This window comes from Nuphar pumila, chromosome 6 (genome assembly GCF_984573655.1).
Source record: "Nuphar pumila chromosome 6, dmNupPumi1.hap1.1, whole genome shotgun sequence".
Taxonomy (NCBI): Eukaryota; Viridiplantae; Streptophyta; class Magnoliopsida; order Nymphaeales; family Nymphaeaceae; genus Nuphar; species Nuphar pumila.
Window position 1 is genome coordinate 14,270,942 of NC_143254.1, and position 19,738 is coordinate 14,290,679.

Genomic DNA, 19,738 nt, shown 5'->3' on the forward strand with positions numbered 1-19,738 from the left:
AAGTAGTAAAATACCCTTTTCTTAAGGGTATAATGGTCATTATCCCTTATAAAAATGGAAAGTTGAATAGGTTCTCTCTCTCTCCGGTGACTGTCTCCAGCATTTTTCAACGACCTCTGGTGATGTTTATCGGGCTCCGGCGACCTCCGTGACCATGGACTTCTTCAGGGCCTTTAGGTACGCCCGATCTCTCTCTCTCTCTCTCTCTCTCTCTATCTCTCTCAGTCTCTCGCTATCCATGTCTTTCACTCGCTCTGTCTCACTCTCCCTCTCTGTCTCACTTTCGCTCGCCCTCGTTCTCTCTCTCTTAGTCTCACTCTCAGTCTCTCAACTCTCTCTCACTCTGTCGGTCTCACACTCAACACTGTCGCTCAATTTTTTTCTCTCTATCTCTATCTCACTCTCTCTTTCTAATTCTCCTCTCCCTCTGCTCTCCCACTCCCTCCCTCTCTCTCTGTCTCTCTCTCCCTGTTTGTCTCTCTCTCCCTCTGCTCTCACTCTCTCGCCTTGTCTGCCTCTCACTCTCTCTCACTCTACTCTCGCTCTCTCGGTCTATCACTCTTTCTCCTTCTTGCTCTCTCTGTCTCTCACTTTTTTTTTGTATCTCGCTCTTGGATGTGGATTTTAGGGTATTTTTCAGACCCTTCTCTTCTAAAGTAATTATGCTTGTGTTTGGCAACTACACTGCACAAACATGCACCTTTTAGATCCATCTTCATTTTAGCATGCATGGAAATATCTGTTTATTGTTTGGCCTGGTTGTTTTTTTCCGTGTGCATGTGCGATATCACTCTCAAGTTATTTATTAAATGGTTGCACTTGCATATATAATTGAGTTTTGAGATTAATAGATCAAATTTAATGTTATCTATTCATGTTTTATTTTGTCTATGATAACATAAATCTTATATTTTGGTAAATTAAAAAAATATATAATTATATTTTCGCTTCCCTTTCAATTTCTATTCACTTCCCACTCGAATCCTAGGTCACCTCCTTCGTTCCCCCTTTGAATCTTGGTTCACTTCCGGTTTGATTCCTAGTCGCTTTCCACTCCGGCTTCCCAAATCGCTTTCAGCTCCCGCTTCCTCAAATGACAACTCTGGTTACACATGTCATAGCCACATTGCCACAAGAAGTTCCTGAGAATCACAAGAATATCAGCGATTAAACTATGGAGTTTATTGCACAAATGATTCAACAAGTTTCCAATCCAAAGTTCTAAAAAGGTAGATTTGGAAACACAAGACATGAAAATTGAATGAATGCTATATCAGAATCACATCAAATCCATTATGGACCATTTTGTTGTTGTAGGGAGTTCAATATCTGATGATGATACTGTTATGCTAGCACTCTGTGGTCTTGGATCACATTATAAGTGCTTTGTTACAGTGGTTACATGCAAGTCTATGCTACAATTGTATGTTGGATTTGTAACAAGAGGGGGCATATTTTTGCTAATTACTCTCAATGGTGTACTGCTTTATACTTGTCCAAGAGCTTGTCTGCATATTTTGTACTATTTTTCTCCAATATTTCTTGCACCTTGGTTGCATCTACATTAGTAGCCACAAAACATTATCTACTATCTTTAATACATGATATCTGCATCACCTGTTGGAACTCTATGAGTGTTCTACCAGAAGTTTGTGCCCTCTAAATTTTGTGTCCCATATTTACAGCTGTTGGATATTGGAATATATATTTTTTTTGGAGATTTCCATTGCAAATTTGCAATAGAGGATTCACTAAAGGAATCAAAATGGAGTATGAATATGGCATAGTCTAAAAGATCATGGAATGTAGGAAATATTCACATGACATAATATAATCCTATGCCATAGATGGCATAGTCCAAAAGCACATTCTTATCTTGCTCACATTATGCTTAATACCGGAGATGAAGAACCATCATATTTCCCTTTTTGGAAATGCTCTAATCTTAACTTCCTATGGTTCCCTTGTTTTTCTTAACGTTTCTCATATTGTACATTCCTAACCAGGGTTACCGGAAGCGCCTAGCTAAAAGGGAAGCGCGAAACGTCGCGCTTCCGAAGCGTGGGGGGAAGCGTCCCCCTTTTTTGGGAAGTACGCTTCCCTTTAATGGGGGACGCGTTTCCCTTTAATGGGGGACGCGCTTCCCTTTAATGGGAAGCGCGCTTCCCATCACGCTTCCCCCTCGCTTCCCCTGTTTTTTTCAATTTTTTTGTATTTTTTATTTTTTATTTTTATTTTTTTCGCTTCCCCCTCGCTTTCGAGACGCTTCCTAGGTCGCTTCCGAGACACTTCCCGAATCGCTCCTAAGTGGTCCCACGCTTTCCCGCTTCCTAAAATTTTGAAAGTGCCTCGCTTCCCGCTCCCGCTTCCCGTATCGCTTCCCGCTTCCTCAACTTGCAACCATGTTCCTAACCTATATATTTTATAAAAGAAAGAGTATCTTCGGTAAAAATAGAGTAGAGATGGTCGGTGATGAGGTATCACTGAGAAAACTGCAATACAGAAAAGAAAAGAAAAAGCACAGTAAAAGAAAGTGAAAGGTGAATCCTGATAAGAGACAAAATCACACATCAAATTACAGCTGAGATTCCCTAGCCTTCTGTTGCCGATGCAGCTGAGACCCTCTCCTGCCTGTTTGTCTTTTACATAAAGTAACAACTGTGATTGAATTCTTCCTTTGAGTGTGTGAAATATGTCTTCTCTCCTTTGAAGATACGATTATTTCTTCCTCCCCAAAATTTTTTGGTCACCATGCCAAAATTAACCACCATTTCCAAATGGTTTTCCTTCTCTTTCCTTTCTTCACCCAATGCCAAAGGAAATGCTGTATGCAATGATGTTCCAGTATTACAAATCCCAGTCAGGCCATGTCCAAGACTGCAATGACTTAAGGGATGGTCAAACCCATAGGATATGCTAAATGGATTCTTAATTTTGCTTGCACATATAGCATGCAGGCTATGTGGAAACCCCAAGGCTTGAGATTAACTGAGTGAGGTGGCATGATCTGGAGGAATATGGTCGTATATGTCTCCTGTCTGTGGATTTTTATTATTACCACAACACAATGGTGTTTCAGTAAATTACAAAGCACCCAATATAGATACATTTAGATGCCCTGGAGAGTAGCTTGGGTCCATATCTGTCTCTGTTTGGAAGTATAGGTGCATGAATGATTGTATATAACAATCTGACCAGGCTACTGTCTGTAGAACAGTTCAAAGTTGCTCACTTCTTTTTATACTTTATGTTAAGCTATGGCGTGGTTATCTGTATCTTCTTTATGAGAGCTCTTCTAGGCCATCTTTTCTCCTATTGAAATTTGTAATAACCCTTGTTCTAAAATGTTTGAAAACTTAATGGCCTTGTACCACTAACTATTTTAAAACCCTTTTATTTAATTATGTTAGTCTCCAATTTTCAGAGACGAGCATATGAAAATTGACAGAGGTTCACCATCCCATGTATGTCTAAATGCATTCTTTTTTTTCGAAAGTCCACGGTGACCTTTTTTGGTTAAATGTCAGTTTGATGTTATTTTATGCTAACCCAGCAAACTCTGGATTTTCTGTTACATAATGACTGTCTTCACCCTGATTATCTATCATATTGCAGATATTTTGTCATGGCAGTAAAAATGACACGAGGGGATTCAGGTTTGTCAATTCCTTATGCCTCTGACATAGCTACTAGATGATTATTTAGTTCTGTTTCCTTGAACCTGCCACATTCTGCTAATTTGATGATAACGATATGTAAAGTTTTTGCATCTGTATATTTTATATTCCACAAAATATGTCATGTTTGAATTTCTTCATTGCAATATCTTATTTGCGTGTGTACTTTTTTTACTTAAATAACTTCATTTTCACGGATATGTTTGTTTCTCTTCCGTGCTTTTGAATATTGTCAGCTTATCATATGTTGATCGACTTCAGACTAGGACTGAATTTGGGAGCAACGTAGTTTTGTTTAGTTTTGCATATTTGTAAACCACATCTCTTATTCCTGTTTTGTCTATATCTGTTTAGTTTATGTGATGGGGTTACTTGAATAGTAGTCATTCCTGAACCAGGTTTGATCTCGGCTCCAAGCTTGAACAATCATGTTGAAGTTCAACTTGGGTTAATCTGAGAGAGCTGAAACTCAGATTAACTATGTTAGAGCTGAGACAAATTTTTTTAGCCCTTTAACTTTTGGCTGTTAAATAAAGGCAGTGGAAGGAGGGGGATTTGAACCTGCCAATTCACCAAAATCCTATGATCAGATATTCAGAGCTAAACAAAACACCAAAATGTGAAACCCTGAACTCCATCACAAATTAATACAACAACAACAAACAACAACAACTACGCCTTCATCCCAAAACAATTGGGGTCGGCGATATGAACCAAAAAAGAAAATCATTCTGGGTCTTCCACATGAATCCTTCTCCTCCAATCATTTCTATCCAATGCCATGTCCTCGGTGAGGTTCAAAGCATTCATATCCTTTCCTATCACCTCCATCCATGTCTTCCTAGGCCTACCCCGACCTCTTTTAAATAATATATTTTTCCATTTCTCTATCCTTCTAATTGGAGCATCATTAGGCCTTCGCCGAATATGTCCAAACCACCGTAAACGATTCTCTCTCATCTTATTTTCAATGGATGCAACGCCTACTTTCTTACGTATCTCCTCGTTCCGAATCTTATCTTTTATTGTATTTCCACACATCCATCTCAGCATACGCATCTCAGCTACACTCATTTTTTGAGTATGATGTCTCTTGGCAGCCCAACATTCTGTACCATATAGTAAAGCGGGCCTAATAGTCGTCCTATAAAACTTTCCCTTTAACCGCAATGACATTCTACGATCGCACAACACTCCAGTTGCACATTATTGTTATTTGTCTTAATGTTGTTATTGTTTTGGTTATGGTGTCTGTGTGGTGTTGTCGATTGGAGATCGTTATGCATCTTACTGTTTGTAGTATTGTTTCGATTTTGTTAGCCAGTTCAAGCTTCAAGCTTGTAGTCTTATTCTCTTTTTTTTAATATTATTTTTTATAAGTCTTAGTGTTTTTGTTGATTTCAAATAAACTATGACATGGGGGAAATCTCTTTCATTGTTTATCATGCCTTTCTTTCAATAATTTAATAAAGTGAAGCCTAAAAACTGATAAGAAGGTTTCTCTGTGTAAATTACAGGGGATTTCATTGCATAATGCTCTTGAAAATATATTGGGAGAAAGGCAGTCTGGAAGGAGGGTGACCACTTAATTCTAGGATCTATCCTATGTCTATCCCTTTTGTGGCATTGTCTAATTCTAAGATCTAAAATTAAGACTCTATGTTGTGTAGCTACACTTTCTCCCGGTATAACCTTACAATCGATGCAACAACCCCTATCTCTCTTTCTAAGTAGGAAAAAATCTATCTGACTCGTATTAACCCCACTTTTAAATGTTACTAGGTGAGACTCCCTCTTCCTAAACCAAGTGTTTGCTAAGATCGTATCATAGGACAAACCAAAATCTAAAATCCTTTCTCCACTTTCGTTTCTTTCTCCTATGCCATAGCCTCCATGGATACTCTCAAATCCATCCCTACTAATGCCTACATGTTCATTAAGGTCACCGTCGATGAAAAGCCTTTCTCCATAAGATATCCCTTGTACTACTCCATCTAAATCTTCCCAAAATTGACGCTTAATGGAATCATCTAAACCTACTTGAGATGCATAAACACTAATAATATTAATAATATCCGAACCTAATACTAATTTAATAAGTAAAATCCTATCACCCTTCCTACGGACCTCAACTACATTATCTATAAACTCACGTCTCATAACAATCCCTACTTCATTCCTATTCCTATTTATTCCTGTATACCAAATCTTATATCCCCAAGGTTCTATCACTTTTGCTTTCTCACCTACCCATTTGGTCTCTTGCAGACATAAAATATCAATCTTTCTCCTACACATAACATCTACTAACTCTACCAACTTACCAGTTAAAGTTCCTATGTTCCAAGTGGCTAACCTAATTTTATAGTCTTGGACTAACTTCTTTACCCCCACCCGTCCAACAAAGTGAGGGAACCCTTGCCTATTTGACACCACACCCGGGCGCCGGTGTGACGCGTCGCTTCCGGGCGACGACCTAGCAACCCTTGCCCATTTATCACTGCCTCCGGGCCTATAGAGTACAACACGTCGCTCAGTAGGGAACGCCCCAACGAAATTCTCATATTGGTTCATAATCATAGGGTATGACTAAGTTTTTATGCTGGCTGTCACAGGCCTACCACAACCCTCCTCCTTTATCCGGGCTTGGGACCGGCAGTGTATAACTAAACAGTTATACACAGGCGGAGTTAATTAATGTATGAGAAAAATGATAACTGCATACTAGGCTAAAACTCTCATATCCATCATAGGCTGCCATTGGTTGTACGTATTTGTTCCTTGTTGGTCACCAGAATCTTGGATTAACATGATTTTTTAGAAAATCTCTCTCTCTCTCTCAGCCTCAAAATCCTTAGGGCGCATTTGCATGCCACAGAAAGCTGGGGCTTTCCGCAGAAAAGAACTCCACGGTAAAAGCTTTCTTTGGTTTGTGAAGTGACTCTTGTGCATGAACCCTATTGGTTTGTGAGAACATCTTCGTTTCATTACGTGGTATTATACTTTAATTGCATGTTGGATATATATATGTTGAGGGTATTTGGATTTGTTCCGTGTTGGTTATCTTGCATTTTTGTATGAATTTAATTAATTCCCATTTTATTGTGAGCTCCTTTGAGTTCTTACATTTAATGTACATGTTGTCGTGTTTTTTGATGAGTTGTATCTTTATTTGAAATGTTTACCTAAGCCTTTGGGACATTATTGCAAATTTGTTTATTTTATGTCTAATATGTGCTTGTCTTTTGAACTTAAGTGATCAAAATTCTACTATGTTCAGAAATTGTTTCCTTGAAAAATATGTTTTTATATGATTGTCTAAATGAAAAATTCTTAAAAATTGATTTTGAAGTATATTCCTTCTGTTTATCTTAATGGCTATTGTACCTTGAATTGTTGTTAATGTTTCTAAAATCTTAAAAATTATTGCTTAAGGTGCATATTTGACTCGCTTTTAAAAATTCTTTAGTTTATAGTACCTCTATGTTTTGTTGGAAAACTTAATCATCCTCTCTTCCTATATATATATATATATATATATATATGAGTTAATCTGTGTTATTCTTGTTCAAAATATATATTTGTTTTGAAACTATATACATATATCCTATAACATTTTCTTTTAATAACTATTTGGTTAGGATATCTTCCTTTGTCTAGTTGGAACTTTTGTTTTTTTCTCTTTGCAGATTCTTAAAGATGATACGGGATGAGAGAAATTTTGTGTTTGAAGCATCATATCATGAAGATGGAGATAGTTGATGAAGGCATTTGGAGAAGATTATCAATGAAGACTTGTTCCACATTGTTTTTTGTATTTTCAAACTTTTGGTAATCACGCTAAGTTTGAGGGGAGGGGTGTTAAGTTATATATATATATATATATATATATATTATAATAAGTAATACCCTTTAGGGGTATTTTTGTCTTTTCATAGTATTGTAATAGATTGTGCTCATTAGAGGCACAACCGTCTTTTACATTTTTATTGTTTTTTTTATTTTGTTTTTAATTGTTATGGGAATTTTGGTGAAATGTCCAAAGAGTCATCGGGATCTCCCCAACAACTCTTTTTCTAGCCATTAGGGAGATCCCAAACAGCTCTTTGAGTCCTCTAAGAGTGTATATAAAGGGGTGCTTTCCCCTCTTGTCTTTGAATGCTTTTCTAAGTATTCTCTCATAATAAAAATCATATTTTTTAAGTGTTTTGTGTTCTTTTGTATGCCCATTAGTGGCTATTGTGATCTTGTGTGTTTGCCATTGATTGGCTTGTGCATTGTATATGTATATAGATTCAAAGTATATTTTTAGCAAGAACAACACAAATTAAAATAGATCGAATATTATATATATAGTGATTGGTAGCTGCAAAATCCATAGGTACTAAATCCATGGTCAAACATGCTGACCTTCCATCGCACGCATTGATTGACGGTCAACGCAAAACAAAACAAAAAATTGCGTTTTTGACGAGTTTTTCCACCAAAGGGGCATTAGCGATGACAAAATTGTCCCTGCTAATGCTCTGGGTGGAAAAAAATGAGTATTAGCAATGATAAAAATCGCGGATAATGACCTTTAGCTGCGATTTTCGTCGCCGCTAATGCCCTTTTGGCGGACAAACTCGTCATTTTGACGCTATTTTGTTTGCGCGTGACTATCCATCAACGTGCGTGATGGACGGCCAGTGAGATTGAGCACCGATTTGGTACCTAAGTATTTCACAACTACCATTTTTCCTATATATATATATTATATAAGCATGCCAACAAAACATAAAAGTACCATATATAGAAAATAAACTAATCAATTTTAAAAGCTAGTATTAAGAAAATTACCACCAATACAAGCAAGGTACAATAGTCATTAAGATAGACACAAATATTATACTTCAAAAACAATTTTTAATAATTCTCGTTTAGATAATCATAATCATAAAATCAACATATTTTTCAAGAAAAACATAAATATTGATCATAGAAGAATTTTGACCACTAAAGTCCAAAGACAAGAACATATTAGACATACAATATGAAGAAGATATAAACAAATAAGCATAAATAGAGTCCCAAAGGCTTAGGTAAACATTTCAAATGAAAGTACTAATCATTAATTATATTAAACAAAACACATGCATATTAACTACAAGAGCACAAAGGAGCTCACAACAAAAGAACTAATTAAATTCATACAAAAAAACATGATAACCAACATGGAACAAATTGAAATATCCTCAACATATATATCAACATGCAATTAAAGCATATTTAATGCACATAATAATGCATGATAACCCAATAAGGTTCATAGAGTCACACAATCTAAATATGGCTTTAAGCACAAAAGCCACTAAGGACCAAGAAGACACACATAAAAATAATAATTTTATTAAGGAGAGATGCACCCAAAATGCATGAAATTTTTTTAATGGATAACCATTTTCCATACAAAGCCAAATGGAATCAAAGGTGGCACCTAGGCACCTAGGCACCGCCTAGGCGTAGCCCCACCACCTGGGCGACCAGGTTTGGGTGGTGGGGCCCTATATTGCTGCTTAGGCTTAAGCCTAGGACGGTCCACCTGTTTTTTTGGTTGAGTTAAATCAACTTATAAAAGGGGGACCTTTTCACCCCTCGTGTTTGCTCTCTCTCGATAGGGCAGAAGAAGAAAACGAAGAAGAAGAAGAAGAAGCATCAACGCTCTCACTCTCGCGTACATGCACCTCTCTCTCTCTCTTTATTTTGGGGTTTGGCATAGGGAAATCTTGTTCTGGGTTTTCTTATTTGGTTTTGGAGATGTATGTTTGATACTTTCTTTCTTGGTGGTTTTTGGGTTTTTAGGAGAAAAGCCCATTTGAGTTTTTATGGATTGCTTATGTAGATCTTAAAAAACCCATAATCTTATTTGGTTTCCCTTTTGATTTTTGTTGGTAATTATTTCTTGCAAGGTTATGGGTAGGATTATTTTTTAGGGTATTGTTTATTTCTTGGTTGATTCCATGGATATGATGCTCTTTTTATTTATGGGTTTTTCATCTTTATTAGTAATGATGTTCTTTTTTGAGTTTTCTGTCTCTCTAAATATTGGTTTTTCTTTGTTGACCTGGCTTCCATTTGATCTACATGATTGGTTGTGTACTTTTTCTGTCAAATGTATAATTTCTTCTTGGTCATTTGATTTTGGGAAGGGGTTGATCCCTTGGTCATTATGTTGGTTGTGTTTCTCTGCTTTTGCTTTTTCTGTTTTCCCAAGGTACATCCTTTCATTGTGATGCCACTTTTCCACATTTCAAATATGAAGACACACTATATAAAGCAAGGCACAGGCTTGGGCAGTCCAATTTCGCCTCAAAAACACAGCACCAACAAAGTTCAATTCCGCCTGATTGCACCCTCAATCCTTGGTCCTCGACAGATCTGGAAAGGGTCTACAACAAATAGTTAGACACATTCTGGATCAAACTAACATCATGAATTGATTTGAGTTTTTTGAGTTCATACCTCAATTCTAAGAGCAAAGTGTTCGACGATATATTTTGTTTTGTATATTGCTTATTGTTGATTGATTTTATGTTGTATACATGTTTGTTATTAATTTTAGTAGTGTATTTGTATATATATATATATGTATATATATATATATATATATATATATATATATATTTTATTTGGGGTACCTCCTAGGCCTCGCCTAGGCTTTTTAAGGGCTCACCGCCTAGGCTCTGCCTAGCACCTATGACAATTAAGCAAATGGGAAATGAAAAAGATTAGAAAACATATAAAGAGATTTTAAAAAATCCTATATACAACAAATTATAACAAGAGAAATGATATTTACAAATATCAACAATAGTTTGCTCACCACAATTAATCACCTGTTTGACCTCCAACTCAATATCCTCAAAATTCGATTGTATCTGCCCATAGGACAAGAGATCAGACACAAATGTCAGCAATAACTATACCAGTGGCCATGCACTAACAATACTGTTTATCTAAACCTTAGTTGTCAAAGGCGCTAGGCAAAGCCTAGGCGGTGAGCCCCTAAAAAGACTAGGTGGAGCCTAGGTGGTACCCCAAATAAAAAAATTAAAAAAACATACAAAATATGTAAACAAATTGCTAAAATTAATAACAAACATGTATACAACATAAAATTAATCAACAATCGTCGAACATTATCAATCAATTATATTAAATAATCTGCTAAAAAAAATAAAGAATAAATAAACAAACCATACAACTAACAATGTGAATGAACAATATACAAAAAATAAAATCATGAATACAAAAAAATTAACAAGTCAACAATAGACATAATATAAGCAATAGACAAATAAGAAGAAAAATGAACAATTGAATTTGAATAAACAAACCATACAACTGATATCATATTCAAAAAATGAGTGTAGCTGAGATGCGTATGCTGAGATGGATGTGTGGAAATACAATAAAAGATAAGATTCGGAACGAGGAGATACGTAAGAAGGTAGGCGTTGCACCCATTGAAAATAAGATGAGAGAGAATCGTTTACGGTGGTTTGGACATATTCGGCGAAGGCCTAATGATGCTCCAGTTAGAAGGATGGAGAAATGGAAAAATATATTAGTTAAAAGAGGTCAGGGTAGGCCTAGGAAGACATGGATGGAGGTGATAGGAAAGGATATGAATGCTTTGAACCTCACCAAGGACATGGCATTGGATAGAAATGATTGGAGGAGAAGGATTCATGTGGAAGACCCATAATGATTTTCTTTTTTGGTTCATATCGCCGACCCCAATTATTTTGGGATGAAGGCGTAGTTGTTGTTGTTGTAAACCATACAACTGATAACCTGCTAAAAAAAATTAAGAATAAATGAACAATTGAATAACCAAATTATACAACTAACAATGTGAATAAACAATATACAAAAAAAATCATGTATACAAAAAATTAACAACAATAGACATAATATAAGCAATAGAAAAATAAGAAGAAATGAACAATTAAATAAACAAACCATACAATTGATAACTTGCCTAATGTAAATAAAAAGCAAGTTGGCAACTACATAATTTAAACACAATTAAAGCCTTAACAATATTAAGTTCATATCCAAGTCATACAAAAATGTCATAAGTCGTAATTAAACTATTGAAAGTTTATGATAACTAAAAACATCACATATAACCGATGTATTATGACTCTTATATGTAATCTTCATCTCTAAAGTCTAAACTATAAAGATCTTATTTTTTTATAAGCCAAGAATTAGGACAAACAATCCTCATTGTTGCATCCAATTGCTGCGCCATAGTCTATTCATATTCGCGCTTCTTTTTGGCAAGTAAAGTTAACTGAGTTTACCATGGGTCATCATCATCATCTTCAGAATTTGAAATAATACTTGGAATGTTTCTTCTTTGCAATTTTGCAACCTTCTTTTTCTTTTAGCTTATTCTAGTTCATCAATAATAACATCACGAAAAGTGATAAGAATATATGGATAAGGATATGGGCGTACGTTTTGAGGAAGACCTGCAGTTGTTTAAACATATGCAATCCACCTTTAACAATATAACTACAAAACACACATATGGTCTTGTTAATTATCAATGTTTCTGCAGTTTTGCCATGCAAGATCATCTCGTGAAGGCAATATCGAAAAATATACATGAAAATTTAAAAGAGAAAATAATGAAGTGAGAAAAGAACAAAGTTTCTCAGAATTGGTTTGGAATAGAAAAAATAAGCACAACTACAAACAATTGAAGGGACAAGGTGGATGCGGATAATAAGGCTAGGAATATTGAGGGGTGATAAAAAGAGATACAAATTTGAATTATTTGTTCATCCAAGTCTGAAGCTATATAGATATGTATATATATAATATATATAAAAATAAATGAAACACACAAACACAAAAATATATATATCTTGGTTGTTAAAGGCGACATCTAGGTGAAAAGATTATCACAACTGGGTCTGGATCTCATGATCCAGACCCAATCTGTTTTAGTTGTATTTAAACACATGCTTATTAATGGCATGTTGTAAATTCCATACTTTGTCTAAAGGGTGTTTTTGTACCCTAATAAAAGTGTACGTGTATATATCTAATAGAGAAAACAGCAGAGCCTAATTGAGTGAGTTTTCTGCAGCCACCGATATCTCTCTCCCTCTCTACTTCTCTTTCTCTTGTGTTGAAGGTGGGATACCATTTCTAACATGGTATCAGAGCAACAAATCCCTTGAAGATCGTGTCCAGCCTCCTTGCTATTCTCTAAGGTATTTTTCTCTTGATTCCCATCATCTCTTCCTTTCTTCCCAATCCAAAGATTTCTTCTTATCCTGTTTGTTTCCTCTTTCTCTATTCCTTTCTTCATACAACATATTCTTTTCTGATTTCACCCATAAAATAATCTTTTCTAACCCCACAAATCTGAATTCGTGTTTGCGTGATTTCAAAGTTTGAAATCACGTCAAATTTGTTCCTTATCTTTCCTCATAATCAACGTCAGAACTGAATCTGACGTTCACTGTACTTCCTTGATTGATTAATATCATTCTGTCTACCTCTCAACTTTGGAATTTTTCCTTTTAGAAAGAAAATACGATTAAATAAAACATGTTATTTTCATATTAACGTGCCTTACTGATTGATCCATATTTCCTTTAGAGCATTTTCTTTTCTTTCTTACTGCATATTATGTTTTCTGTCTTGGGTCTGCATGTTTAAAAAAAAACAGCAGCCGAGTTCTAAGTTTACATTGTTTGCTCTAAAAGTGATTTCTCTTTCCGGTCTCTTAATCCTTCTTGTTTTTCACCCATTGACTATGGACTCATTCATTTCTTCGCACTCTGGCCTATCTTCCAACTTTCTCAGTCAGTTTGTGTCTGAGAAATTGAACAATTCCAACTTTTTAACCTGGAAGAGACAAATCATCCTATTCATAAGGAGTCAGGATCTTTCTGGACATCTGGATGGCGTTGTTCCTGTCCCTTCAGAGTTCTTATCACAAGAAGGCAAGAATGGGGAGGATGAAACTTCAATTCATTTGTTAGAAATCCAGAGTACGTATCCTAGATGAAGCGAGATCAGGCTTTGGTTGCCTACATCACCACTCTGTCACAGGAGGTGCTTATGGCAATCCCAGATAACTGCTCAGCTATGCAGTTATGGCACCGTCTTGTTGAGACATATTCTCAAGTTTCTCATGCTAGAATTTTATTTTTAAAGAAAGAGTTTCAAATGCTGAGGAAGGACTCCATGGCGGTCATGGAGTACAACAAACACGACAACAACTACTACGCCTTCATCCCAAAACAATTGGGGTTGGCGATATGAACCAAAAAAGAAAATCATTCTGGGTCTTCCACATGAATCCTTCTCCTCCAATCATTTCTATCCAATGCCATGTCCTCGGTGAGGTTCAAAGCATTCATATCCTTTCCTATCACCTCCATCCATGTCTTTCTAGGCCTACTCCGACCTCTTTTAACTAATATATTTTCCCATTTCTCCATCCTTCTAACTGGAGCATCATTAGGCCTTCGTCAAATATGTCCAAACCACCGTAAACGATTCTCTCTCATCTTATTTTCAATGGGTGCAACGCCTACCTTCTTATGTATCTCCTCGTTCCGAATCTTATCTTTTATTGTATTTCCACACATCCATCTCAGCATACGCATCTCAGCTACACTCATTTTTTGAATATGACGTCTCTTGGCAGCCCAACATTCTGTACCATATAGTAAAGCGGGCCTAATAGTCGTCCTATAAAACTTTCCCTTCAACCGCAATGGCATTCTACGATCGCACAACACTCCAGTTGCACTCTTCCATTTCATCCACCCAACCTTTATCCTATGATTTATATCTCCATCAATTTCTCCATACTTTTGAATGATAGATCCCAAATATTTGAAAGAATCATCCATCGGTATTTCTTGCTCACCAAGCTTCACTACACTCCCATCTCTATTTCGTTGCTTACTAAATTGACATTCCATGTATTCTGTCTTACTCTTACTCAACTTAAAACCTCTTGCTTCCAATGTCTGTCTCCATAATTCTAACTTAGCATTAACCCCAGCTCTAGACTCATCAATCAAAACAATATCATCAGCAAACAACATACACCACGACACATTTTCTTGAATTGATCTCGTAAGCTCATCCATCACTATAGCAAATAGGAAAGGGCTTAAAGCAGATCCTTGATGTAACCCAACCGTTATAGGAAAATTGGTTGTCACCCCTCCACAAGTGCGGACATTGGTTACTACTCCTTCATACATATCTTTAATTATACTAATGTACTTGAGAGAAACACTTTTTTTCATCATTGTCCACCAGAGAACGTCCCTAGGTACTCTATCGTAAGCCTTCTCCAAATCAATAAAAACCATATGCAAATCTTTGTTCCTCTCTCTATTTCTCTCAATAAGTTGTCTAAGAAGATGTATAGCTTCCATAGTAGATCTTCCAGGCATAAAACCAAATTGATTCTCCGATATCATGACAACCTTCCTCAACCTAGACTCAATCACCCTCTCCCAAAGCTTCATAGTATGACTCATGAGTTTTATACCACGATAGTTTGTGCAATCTTGTATATCACCCTTATTCTTATATAGAGGCACCAAAGTACTCTTCCTCCACTCGTTAGGCATCTTATTTGTCCGCCAAATCTTGTTAAAAAGATTTGTCAACCATTCTAAACCTTTCTCTCCCAAGCATTTCCAAGCCTCGATAGGTATACCATCTGGGCCAACTGCCCTTCTTGATTTCATTTTCTTCAAAGCCTCTGCAATTTCTTTCTTTTGAATCTTGCGCATGAAGTCACGATTCATCTCATGAAAAGGAATGGAAAAGTCTCCAAGATCCTGAGCATGACTTTCATTAAATAGCTTATCAAAATAATCTTTCCATCTCTCCTTAATCTCCTCATCTTTGACTAAAACCCTTTGTGTTTCATCTTTGATACATCTAACCATACCCAGATCCCTCGATTTCCTATCTCTCATTTTTGCAATCCTATAAATATCCTTCTCACCCTCTTTGGTATCCAACTTGTCATAAACCTCCTTATATACCTTATCCCTCGCGTTTCGAACTACTTTTTTAGCTTCCTTCTTTGCTATCATATACTTCTCCAAATTCTCATTATCACGACTTTTATTTAGATTTCTATAACACTCTCTTTTAACCTTAATAGCTAATTTGACATCCTCGTTCCACCACGATGTATCCTTACCTAGCGGTGCACCGCCTTTAGACTCACCCAATACCTCCTTAGCCACCTTTCTCATGCCACCCGCTATCTTATTCCACATAGATTCTGAATCCTCCTCGAGACACCAATCAACTTCCTTAACTACCCGCTCTACAAACATTCCTTGTTTAGCTCATTTTAGTGCCCACCACTTAATTCTAGGATCTATCCTATGTCTATCCCTTTTGCGGTATTGTCTAATTCTAAGATCTAAAATTAAGACTCTATGTTGTGTAGCTACACTTTCTCCCGGTATAACCTTACAATCGATGCAACAACCCCTATCTCTCTTTCTAAGTAGGAAAAAATCTATCTGACTCGTATTAACCCCACTTTTAAATGTTACTAGGTGAGACTCCCTCTTCCTAAACCAAGTGTTTGCTAAGATCATATCATAGGACAAACCAAAATCTAAAATCCTTTCTCCACTATCGTTTCTTTCTCCTATACCATAGCCTCCATGGATACTCTCAAATCCATCCCTACTAATGCCTACATGCCCATTAAGGTCACCGCCGATGAAAAGCCTTTCTCCATAAGATATCCCTTGTACTACTCCATCTAAATCTTCCCAAAATTGACGCTTAGTGGAATCATCTAAACCTACTTGAGGTGCATAAACACTAATAATATTAATAATATTCGTACCTAATACTAATTTAATAAGTAAAATCCTATCACCCTTCCTACGGACCTCAACTACATTATCTATAAACTCACGACTCATAACAATCCCTACTCCATTCCTATTCCTATTTATTCTTTTATACCAAATCTTATATCCCCAAGGTTCTATCACTTTTGCTTTCTCACCTACCCATTTGGTCTCTTGTAGACATAAAATATCAATCTTTCTCCTACACATAACATCTACTAACTCTACCAACTTACCAGTTAAAGACCTTATGTTCTAAGTGGCTAACCTAATTTTATGGTCTTGGACTAACTTCTTTACCCCCACCCGTCCAACAAAGTGAGGGAACCCTTGCCTATTTGACACCACACCCGGGCGCCGGTGTGACGCGTCGCTTCCGGGCGACGACCTAGCAACCCTTGCCCATTTATCACTGCCTCCGGGCCTATAGAGTACAGCGCGTCGCTCAGTAGGGAACGCCCCAACGAAATTCTCATATTGGTTCATATTCATAGGGTATGACTAAGTTTTTATGCTGGCTGTCACAGGCCTACCGCAACCCTCCTTTATCCGGGCTTGGGACCGGCAGTGTATAACTAAACAGTTATACACAGGCGGAGTTATGGCGGTCATGGAGTACTTAAACAAAATGAAGACTATCACAGATCAGTTGGCCATCGTGGGTTGCGCGATCAGTGACAAAGATATGGTGCAACAGACTTTGAGCGGGCTGAGACCCGATTATCACATGATGGTTACTTATTTACTGTGTTTGCCAGACTTACCTACTTTTGAAGACATTCGTGCTAAGCTCTTACAATATGAGATGACTTTGAAGGTATTCACAATCCTCTTGGAGCATATGAGGTCCTTGCTACAGGTGTTACTTTTGGTCGAGTACGTGGCAGGTGTGAATCTCGAGAAAGAGGAGGTCAAGAGAAGAATGGACAAGGAGCCTGTGGAATTTTACCTACTCCCAGTATGTCTCCTAATCTGCAAAGGCAAAGGATGATACCTACCTGCTTTCTCTGCAACAAAAGGGGGCACATCAAAGCAAATTGCTGGTATAACCCGCAAAATGAAGGGAAACAATTGAAGACAAGAAAGGGAACAGATACATTGAATAATACTGTGGAAGTCAAGGAGTTGTTATCTGCCTTGGCTGAATTGAACATCAAACAGAATGATCACGGTACTTGGTATGTTGATTCTGGTGCAACCACCCATGTTATTGGTGATGCTGGTAAGCTCCTAAATCTTGCTCCTTATGTTGGTAGAAATAGTATTGTCACTAGGGATGGGTCTCATCACCATATTTTGCACATTGGAAATTCTGTAATTTCTATGTCTAACTCTTCTCTTGCTCTTTCAAATATCATTCATGCTCCTAATATCAAGAAAAATATTGTTTCAGTCTCTAAACTTGTCGATGACATTAATGTTTCAGTCGAGTTTACCCCTTTTTCTGTTCATGTTAAGGACCTTTACACGAGGGAAACGTTCGCTGAAGGAAAACGGCAAGGGAATATGTATGTGTTTCAAGAGAATCCTTCCTCTCATGTTTAACCTGTTGATTCCATCTTGAAGCTCACATCATCATCTTTAGCTTCTCCTGAGAGTGTTTTTAATCTTTCTGAATGTATTGAGCCGAATCTTTGGCATGGTCGTCTGGGTCATTGTAATAGTCATTTTATTGATAAGCTTATTTCAAGCAGTCTTATTCCCAAGTGAAGTCTGAATTTAAGTGTCGATAATAAAAAATGTTCCAGTTGTCTTCAGTGTAAGAGTCATGTTCTCCCATTTCATTCCATTAATAAAAGAGCTTCAAGACCATTTGAAATTATATGTTCTGATGTTTGGGGTCCCGCTCCAGTTCCTTCCATGTCTGGCACTTGATATTATCTCATTTTTGTTGATAGCTATTCTCGATATACATGGATCTTCTTCATGAAAAGTAAATCTGAAACCTTCAAATTGTTTCAGAATTTTCATACCTTTGTTCAAAATAAATTCTCTGAAAATATTACGTGTTTCCAATGTGATGGAGGGGGTGAGTTCTCTTCAAATGACTTTATCAATTTCCTCCAGACAAATGGAATAAGTAGGCAGGTGTCTTGCCCTCATACACCTCAACAGAATGAGATTGCTGAACAGAAGCATCGTCATATTGTCGAAAGTGCAATGAGCATGATGCATGATAGTAATCTTCCAGTTACCTTTGTTAAAATATGTAATCTCATGTAATATCTCATATGTAATCTCATAGACATGTAATGTTTTATCTCCTTTCTGGTTAGGATTTTTCGTTTAATTAATTCTAGTTAAAATACAACTAGAATTAGCCAAACCAGTCCATCATTGGACTGATTTGGCCTTTACCTTTTTGACTAGTAAAAAAGGTACCTTTTTGACCAAGTCAAAAAGGTAAATCCAAAAAGAGCTGTTGGACTCCCCAACAGCTCTATTAGAGCCGTTGGAGAGTCCAGCATTTCTCTTAAGGCTTCTCTCTACCTCTCTATAAATATGGGTCTATTCCCCTTGTAAAGACTTACTCTTGTTTTGGGTTTTTATCTCAAATCAATAAAATTGTTTATTTTTCATTTTTATACCCGTTTCGGGTTGTGTGTATTCTTAAGTTCTCTTTGTGAACCTTTGTGGTTCTTATGATGTATTTGTGAGAACTTGTTGAGAGACATTTGTTGTAGCGTATTTTTCACTTTCTTACATGGTATCAGAGCAAGGTCGGTGGACGTGTATTGGGAAGCGTGCCATGCAACTACTCTACAAGAAAGTGAAGTCTCTTTGAAGGAGTGCTCGTGTGTAGCCTGGAAGGGCGTGGAAGGCTACTTATTTTCGATCTTTGTGGTTAAAATATTCCTCTTCCCACTTGCTTTTCTTCTTCTCCTCTCATTCCCAAGCTTGTAAAATAGATGACAATGATAATGTCACCATTAAGTCCATAAAACTCAACGATTCAAACTATGTAACATGGGCTTCAATCATGAAGCATCTTATTTGGGGAAAGGGTCTATGGGGCTTAGTTGATGGAACCGATAAGGAACCTAAACTAACACTCACTAAAGAAGAAGGTGGAAGAGAAGTACCTCTTTCGGAGGTGGAAAAAACTAAGGCCATCTCCACATATGAAAAGGAATGGAAAGA

General features: G+C 36.8%; 1 protein-coding gene across 7 annotated transcripts in view; it reads left to right on the top strand.

Annotated features, from left to right (window-relative positions):
• Positions 1–19,738, top strand: part of LOC149834047 (sulfhydryl oxidase 2-like) — a 59,186-nt gene that overhangs the window by 18,325 nt on the left and 21,123 nt on the right. For all 7 annotated transcript variants that reach the window (XR_016432742.1, XR_016432743.1, XR_016432744.1 and 4 more), the window contains exon 9: positions 3,616–3,656. Coding sequence is in view for 4 of the 7 variants with exons in the window: in XM_090011192.1 (XP_089867318.1) it covers positions 3,616–3,656 (41 nt within the window). In the remaining 3 variants the exon portion in view is untranslated. The remainder of the gene's footprint in view (positions 1–3,615; positions 3,657–19,738) is intronic.